This window comes from Parasteatoda tepidariorum, chromosome 10 (genome assembly GCF_043381705.1).
Source record: "Parasteatoda tepidariorum isolate YZ-2023 chromosome 10, CAS_Ptep_4.0, whole genome shotgun sequence".
Lineage (NCBI taxonomy): Eukaryota > Metazoa > Arthropoda > Arachnida > Araneae > Theridiidae > Parasteatoda > Parasteatoda tepidariorum.
In genome coordinates this window covers 38,756,183-38,765,557 of record NC_092213.1, presented here as the reverse complement: position 1 = coordinate 38,765,557, position 9,375 = coordinate 38,756,183, and the positions used below count along the sequence as shown (strand labels likewise).

Below are 9,375 nucleotides of genomic sequence, written 5' to 3'. Positions count from 1 at the left end.
CAAGACTCTCAAGTTAAATTCACTGAACTTTTCACAGTAGACTTTTACTTATGTTAAATTAAATTACATCAAATTTTATTTTCTGAAAATATAGCCAATTAATGCATATGTATTTATCAACTTATGCACGTTAAATTCTTTTGCAAATTCTATTGTATTTAATGAACAATATTTCGCTTATATTTATATATGTCAACAGATGTCAATTTAGATTCGATATTCAAATGTTATATTTACTATATTAATTTATGTCAACCTATGTATATATATTTCAAATTATGTTTATATTTATATATGTCAATATGTGTCAATTTAGATTCTATAGTCAAATGTTATATCTACTATGTTTATCTATGTCAACCTATGTATATATATTTCAAATTATGTTTATATTTATATGCTTATATTTATATGTGTAAATTTAGTTTCGATATTCAAATGTTTATTTACCCAAGCAAAGTGCTTGTAATTTTGTATTAGCAACCACATCGACTGCTAAATTCAAAATGTTATCACTTTAAACTTATGTAAATTTCTAGATGTATGGGATAGGGGCCGCTGCGCGGCCCAGGTGCCCAATTTTTTATAAATAAAGTAAAAGTAAAACTTTTTATGTTGCCTGAGATTAATGTTGGAGCAAAAATATTCTAAAATATTTTCACTTGATAGCACCTATTAGAACGTTAGAATATAGCTCAAATAATATTAAGATTTACGCAGGTGTAATTAAAAAAAAACTATTCTATGTAACTATTTACATATTTACTCGAAATTTACAAAAATCTGTCAACGATAAAGGGAAGGTTATGTAAGCGATAGATAGTCCGGCAACTACTTTGCATGTGACTCAGTTATGATGACCCAAGCGAACAAATAATACGACTCTGTTTTCCAATTAGCGCATTCTACTTCTGTAATTTTATTTTGCATTTGCTTAACTGTTTGGATGTGATTGATCGATATTGTAATTAGAGCAGCGTCATCTGCGTAGAGAACGGTGAATTCATTTGGATTGTCATTATTAATAAGGAAATGAACAGTATGAGTATGTACAATAATGGACCGAGAATACTGCCTTGTGGCACACCAACTTTAATTTTCCTGTAATTAGAGTAGGTGTTATTGATCATGTTCTGAACTTTCAGTCTGTTAAGTAGGAATTGATTAAAAGTAGTAAATCATCAAGGATATCTTGCATGTGCAGCTTGACAATGAGTCCACAATGCCACACTCGATCGAACGCCTTGGCGATATCGAGCATGAGCATAAGGACCGTGTTATACTTGAACTTGACTTTACTACTGTTTTCCAATATATTAATTATTTGTTTCGTGGTAGAAAGATTTTTCCGAAAACCAAATTGCTGATTTGGGAGGTTTCTTAGATATTCATTAAGTCTTCGTTATATTTTTTGAAAGCATAGATAGCAGGCTGATCAGTCGGTAATTGTTTGGGTCAGATGCGCTTTTTCCCGGTTTCGGGAACAGGATAATATCCGATTTCTTCCATTTATCAGGGAGATACAAGTTGTTGAGTCCAATAATTTCGGACATCTCTTCTACTGTTGTCGGTTCAATAGTGCTCCTAGTCTCTCTGCTGATGATCTCATCATAAGTGTCATTTACGATTCTTGGCAGTTAGATTCATCATCGTTGCTAAAATGTACTTCCATAGAATTAGTAAAGACTTTGGTTTTCTCATTTTCAATATGAACAGTGCCGTTCGGCCCGTTTAGTGGGACGTTATTTAAAGGTGTTCTTTTTAGGGCTCTGGTAATATTCAGTATAGTTATAGGTAATATTTAAGCTGTTTAGTTTCTTGTTCCAAAGTTCATTACTGTGTTTATTGCACATATCTTTAATATCTTTATTTTTGGGCTTGATTTTTTTTCAAGTCCGTGCTAAACTTTTGCTGGAATCTTTTCCTAATTTTGTTTTTCTTTTTAATGATGTCTCTAATATATTTTGGGAGATCTTGCATACAGGTGGGGAAAAAATTCTGTAGCTTCGGCAAGAGCTATTGAAAAAGAGTTTGTTAAATCTGAGATAGCCTTTATCGATGTCGTCAATTGTTAAAGGATTATCATCAGTAGTCTTGGTCTTAGTCATGTGTAGAATATTATGAAACAGAAGCCAATCTGCTTTCTTCCTCAAGTGATCACTTTCTTTCGTTTCTATAATTGTCGTGATCCAAACGAGGAAGTGATCACTGTTGAGTTCGTTTAACGTTTCGATGGCAAAAGGTGATGAGAAATTAGTAATCATTATATCAAAAACTTCATATGGGACCAGAATGATGGGAGAAAGTAGGTTGCTCAGGGGAGTAAGCAGTTAAGCTGAATTTCTTGATAATATCATGCAGTTCTCTGCCTAATTTTTTGTCCTTTTCACGTCCCCAAATACTATTTTTAGTATTTAAATCACCAAGAACAATTGTGTCAAGGTTAGATGAAGAAAGATTTATGAAATAATCTTCATTAATATCATTTTTAGGTGCAATATAAATAGAGACTATTTTAATATTTCTATTTTCCAGTTGGATTGCTTCAGAAAGGTTCTGGGTTCGAATCCCGGGTAAGGCAAGGATGTCCTTCCATTCTTTGTACGATCCGTCCTTACTGTGGGACCAACATTGGCCCACCTAATATGGTGCTTCTAGAAAAGTGACCAACAAATTTGCTCTTCGGAGGCCTGCTTGTCTTTGGTCATTCCCCAGTAGCCAATCATTGGGAAAAAATTCTAGTCGGATAGTAATAGGACTCTCTTTCCTATTGTCATTTGTACTGATGTTGTAGATTAATGTTCGATATTTTTTGTAAATGAAGATTGCGCTCCCGCCGTCTTTACGAAGGATTCTATCGTATTTGAAAGTGTTATAATTAGGGATTTTCAATCTGTGACTTGGTTTGAGGTAAGTTTTTGTGACAGCTCTTGATAGCACCTATCACATTCATAATGATTTTATTTAGTGCTAACAAATAAAAAGTGGCTCTACCGTAATTTATTATTACCATTTATGCATACTCTTAATTAGCTTGAGAGAAAATTTTGGTGATAGCAATGGTGATGTTATACTTCTTTTGGCCGCAATTAGTTCTTACATTTGAGTACTTTTGTACTGGTTATTAATACTGATGATTGAATGATTTTTGTTTGAACATTTTTAAGAGATTTCAGGATGTTATGCTATTAATCAACAAATTTCATGTACTTACTAAGCATATTCCCTTCTTAAATCAAAGCCAAATTAATTTTTAAAAAATTAACAGCTCGCACGTTCTTAAGTCACTAATTAATTTATAAAGACTCGAGAAAAGTCGCCAGTCATTATATAAATGTAATGAATCGTGAATTCATTGGTGGTATAATTTTACTGGTTTCGATGTACTAAACTGTATTGAAGTTTATTTATGTATCCGCCTACTTGAAATGTAGCAACCAATTTTAGAAAAAAAATTTCCACATAAATGCAGCAATTAATTCTGGACAAAATTTTCCACCTAAATGTAGCAATTAATTCTGGATAAAATTTTCCACCTATATGTAATACATAATTCTGGACAAAATTTTCCACCTACATGTAGTAATTAATTCTGGATAAAATTTTCAACCTAAATGCAGCAATTGATTCTGGACAAAATTTTCCACCTAAATGTAGCAATTAATTCTGGATAAAATTTTCCACCTAAATGCAGCAACTAATTTTGGACAAAACTTTCCACCTATATGTAATAATTAATTCTGGATAAAATTTTCCACCTAAATGCAGCAACTAATTTTGAAAAATATTTGCACCTATATGTAATAATTAATTCTGGATAAAATTTTTCACCTAAATGCAGCAACTAATTTTGAAAAAAATTTTCCACCTATATGTAATACATAATTCTGGACAAAATTTTCCACCTATAAGTAGTAAGTAATTCTGGATAAAATTTTCCACCTAAATGCAGCAATTAATTCTGGACAAAATTTTCCACCTAAATGTAGCAATTAATTCTGGATAAAATTTTCCACCTAAATGCAGCAACTAATTTTGGACAAAATTTTCCACCTATACGTAGTAATTAATTCTGGATGAAATTTTCCACCTAAATGCAGCAACTAATTTTGGATAAAACTTTCCACCTACATGTAGTAATTAATTCTGGATAAAATTTTCCACCTAAATGTAGCAATTAATTCTGGATAAAATTTTCCACCTAAATGCAGCAACTAATTTTGGACAAAATATTCCACCTATATGTAGTAATTAATTCTGGATAAAATTTTCCACCTAAATGCAGCAACTAATTTTGAAAAATTTTTTCCACCTATATGTAATATATAATTCTGGACAAAATTTTCCACCTATATGTAGTAATTAATTCTGGATAAAATTTTCCACCTAAATGCAGCAATTAATTCTGGATAAACTTTTCCACCTAAATGCAGCAACTAATTTTGAAAAAAATTTTCGGCCTGAATGTAGCAGGGACAAAATTTTCGACCTAAATATGGCAACTAATTTGGAACGGAGGGAGTAATATAATAAGTTAGAACTAAATAAATTCTGCTTACTATTATCTATAAATAAATAAACAGATAAATAAGAAGACAGTAAGAAATACGGTTATATTCTCAAGTCCTAATAAAGATGCATCAATGTTGTATTTGTTTCAGATGTATCTGCATTAGTTTACTACCACTGTAAAAACATTTTGCGAAAACCTCAAATGCTGGAAAGGACATGTTTATCTTGGCGAGGCAAAATATTTCTAAGTACTAGAATATAATTTTTTCAATATGAAGTGGTAAGTAATAGAAGAAAATATACACTAAAGTTAAGTGTAAATGTATCGCCACTTTTGAGGTAGAAGCATTTTCAGACCACCGTGGTATAAGAATTCGAACGTATTTAAATTAAATATATTTAAAAATAAACATACCAAAGGTGATAAGATACAGAACAGCTACCACCACAGGAACTAAAATTTTTAAAATCATTTTAGAATGCGTAATCTTTATCCAAAAGAAACACAATATATCCTGATGGTTTTAAGAAAAATATTATCTTTTTTCACCAAGTTACCTGTGCAAAAGAATATTTACAGAATCGTGTTTTTCATTTCAACCAGGTGTTTCACAAATTTTATTGTACTTACGTGAGTATAAAACAAACACCTATATTCCAAAAAAACCCATAAACTGTTAACGAAATGATTCAATAGGTGTAAAGACACCTTAATATCCTTCTTAATGAAATTAACAAAGAATATAGAGGCTGCAAATGATACTAACATTTTTAAGAATCATCTAAAGTTGAAATTTTGAACAAAACTAAATTAACAAATTATTTTACATTATCGAAATTTCGAAAAACATAGTAGTAGTAAAGATTTTAATGCTCAGTCAATAGAGAAATATTTCATTCCACCTGAGAATTCTACCTGTTTTCTGATTGGTCGAAAAAAGCTTACAGTTTAATTTTTTTGGTTGTTGTTTCCATGATTTTAATCTTACAGTGAGGTCTATTTTGCACCTGAAACAATTTATTAAAATAACATGTGCTCTTTGTATTTTTCTTTTAAATAAACGTGACGATGAAAGAAAAAAATTTTAGTTTACGAACGGCGTCATTGAACATCTGCTCAACATGAGTTTCATGCTGTTATTTGTTTCAAAATATTGGATGTGTTTAATTTCATTTAAATAAGAATTTCATCAATTTATCTAATCTACTTAAAATCAATAATCAGGGTTCGTACACTCCATGGAATAATAAAATGATAGCAGCAATGTAATTTGAAAGAAAGACACAAATTTCTTTGTATTAGCTTTCACTTTAACAGGTCTGCTAACTTTCAACGCTTTGGGGAAACACTCTTTTCAGTGGTAACTATGTTTAAGTTTTAATGTATAATTCTTTGTTTCGTAAATTTGATTTAAAATTAATTTTCATACCATTACAAGTAAATGATTCAAAAGCTCATGTGAAACGCCACTTTGTTCCTGTTCTCCCATGGTGAGTCTTTCAAAAGGTTGGCAATATAATCAAAAATTCTGAAACCTTTAGTTTTCAATTGTCTACCACTCTATAAAATGTTTTGGAAAAAAAACCGCAATTGTTTGCAGCTCTGCTTTAATGTTAAAAATTCAAATCCATAAATTTTTTATCTGGATATACACTGCTCAAAAAAATTAGGGGAGCCATGTGCTCCCCTAATAATTTTGAGCAGTGTAATTACTTGAAGTTATCAGAATATTGTGTTGGTTACAAACATTACATGATGCAATTATTATTACTTATTTTTCTTCCACGTTTTTAAATTTTTTAAGCATCGTAAGAAGCCTCTAATACATAAAATTTTTAGGCTTGAAAAAATTGAAAGCAATAGAATACATAATAGAATATAATAATGCATAAAATTTTTAGGTTTGAAAAATTGAGAGCAATAGAATACATGATAGAATACAATAATACATGAAATTTTCAGGTTTGAAAAATTGAGAGCAATAGAATTCATAATGAAATGCAATAATACATCAAATTTTTAGGTTTGAAGAAATTAAGAGCAATGGAACAATACATAAACACAATGCTGAAATTTTATAAAAAGGCGAAAAAGTGAAAGGAAAAAAATCCTTAAAAAATTACACAGATGGACAATTTTTTCTTTTTTTTCTGTTGCATGAGATTTTTGTACTCATCTTCTAAATTTTTGCGTTGTTGATTTCAAATCTGCACTAGGTTTCTCTCTATCAGCAATAATTTTTATACTATTTAATAATATAATCCCAACGAGAATTTTTTGAAAATTCACTCCAATGAATTCTAAGTGCCCTGTTTCTCTGCAATGTAGGGAAAGGTAGAAAGATACATGACATATAGTTTGTCTAAGATAGGTACTCTGCCAGACATTCGTCTGGAGCTGTGGCGGTGACTATGGTAACGAGGTATGATAATTTCAAGTAGGGATGCGGGATCCCTGTTTAGGACTGGTTTCGGCGAGAGAAGAGATGTCTTTCATCAAAGCTACCCTCCCTAAAATGGCCTCTTCTTGTTTCCATAGCACCAGACTGCCGCAGACTTAGAGGCGGTCAGAGTACCGGTCAGACAAACAGTAGTATATTTCAGTTTATCACCGGATACGTTAAGGTCATATGTTTTTTTAAGTGTTGTTTTCAAAGGAGCAGACAAATGTCTGCCTGAGGAATGACCTTTCGTCAACCAGGTATCTAAAGGGCAGATTTGTTGGCCACTTTTTCAGAGGCACCATATTAGGTGGGCCAACCAGTGCCGTAACTTCATCCCTCTGGGCCCTGGGGCAAACATTTTTGGCGGGGGGCCTTTCAAAAACTTTCAGTACTCCATCTCAAACCGCCATTTTAGCTATTTATGTATTATGTTCGAGAANTTGACCGTCGGGGCCCCGGGGCGGTGCCCCGACTGCCCCGGCGTAGTTACGGCCCTGGGGCCAACGTTGCTCCCACGGTAAGGACAGATAGTACAGAGAATGAAATAACATCCATGCCTTTCCCGAGTTTCGAACCCAGAACCTTTCTGATGCAAGACCAGTTCCCGGACACAGGTCGGTCTTCATTATATATACACATGCCTATATGTTCTTTTTAAACTTGTATACTCAGACAAAAAACAAACTAAACTAAAAGTGTCATTTGAAAAAAAAAAGTATCTGTAGTCTTTCGAACTTAACTAGTTTCAGGTTTGAGATCCTCACGACCGAATTAATTAAGATCAAGTACATATATAAATGCAACAGAACCTTTAATTCAATTATTATTATTTTTTTTGCTTATTCAATAATCTCTTCTGGATGATCGTTGTTCTAAATACTTAACATTTTACATCATTTCGTAGAGCTGGTTTGCTGTATATTTCTGCTGTTATGGTCTGAGGTGGGTCAGCTTCAACAATGACCTTTAGGACCTCGTTATTGACCTTTGTTTCTAGGTGAATAGTGGCTCATTTGTATGGTCAAAGTTACCCGTGCATGTAATTTACATGCCTGCTAATTACTACGATTTTCGCAAAATATTTTATAAAGTTCTTAGGATTTTGGGTAATTTTTGGCGGCATTTTAAAAGCCTTATCGCGAGAGAGCTGAAACAAAACAGCATTGCATATAAACTTTTAAATCGTTTATATAAAGTGGTGTGGAAAATAAATTTAAATGAATAAAAAAATAATACATTAAAACATAAACTTAGCTACCACTAAGTTAAATTTTTACAAAAAGCGTTGAAAGCTGGCAACCCAGAATTTGATGAACCAATTTGATACTGTCAGTTGCGTAGTAACAACAGAGCCAAATACATTATTAACGTATCGGTGATGTAGTTCCACCCAAGAGCTCGTGCGTATAGTGTGAATTTCCAGTCATTTCATTTTAAACAAATTTAGTTATTAAAAATTATTATCAATATTTTTCATAGCTTAAAATATTTTTTTCTAAATAAGCGTGATGTATAATTTTCAAACTAAACAAATAGAACATTAGACTAATAAGCTAAAGTCAAATATTAAGCTATTACATTTGGCGAAATTCCTCCAGCGTAATATTATTGCTCCAGGTCAACAATAATTAATTTCATACCTGCCAACTTTTACGTATTTGGCGTAAAATTTTATTTCTATATTTAAAGTGGTAGTAAAATGTATGCTTTCTAATGTATTCCTTGCATTTATAATCTTTTTTTTATCCACCACTATTTTTAAAAAAATTAAGCATATATAAAAATACGTAATACTGATGTTGAAGATTGCATAAGCTTGTACAAATAACAGTTTATTTTTCAGCCTATAATTGCAATTTATATTCCATTTGATTACCACTGGCGAAAACCATTCTTGAAAGGTTAAAAAGTTGGCAGGTATGTAATTTTTTCTCGGTAAATAAGCAATTCAATATAAAAATTGTATGAGTTAAAAATAATTGGTTGTTATGGATTTTTATTATTCTCGAAAAAAAGCTAAAAAATGAAATTCATTTGTCACCAGTTTTTACTCTTTTCCGTCTTGATAAATATAGGCTTACAGCCCTGACTCCTCTGATATCCATACAACCATTAATATATAATCAGAATATGTCACTTAAACTAAAGAAGCTACTATATACAGCAATGATCCGCCCAATACTTACCTATGCCTCACCTGCCTGGACAACGATACCTCAACATCTACTGAAGAAATTAAACCAATGCCAAAACAAGATCCTTAGAAAAATAACCTGTGCAAGATGGTTCATCCGGAATACCAATATACATGCAGACCTCAAAATACCAACTCTATCACAGCATATATACAAGCTAAACGCAGATTTTTTCGATAAAGCCATAGAATGTAAAACAGCAAATTTTAATGAAATCTTTAAAT

At 31.7% G+C, this 9,375-nt stretch overlaps 1 protein-coding gene across 1 annotated transcript in view; it reads right to left on the bottom strand.

The window, feature by feature from the left end:
• Positions 1–5,132, bottom strand: part of LOC122269575 (uncharacterized) — a gene marked incomplete at its 3' end in the record, with an annotated part of 18,029 nt that extends 12,897 nt beyond the window's left edge. The window contains 1 exon segment of the mRNA XM_043043368.2: positions 4,928–5,132. Coding sequence (XP_042899302.2) covers positions 4,928–4,985 — 58 coding nt within the window.
• Between the last annotated feature and the right edge of the window lie 4,243 nt (positions 5,133–9,375).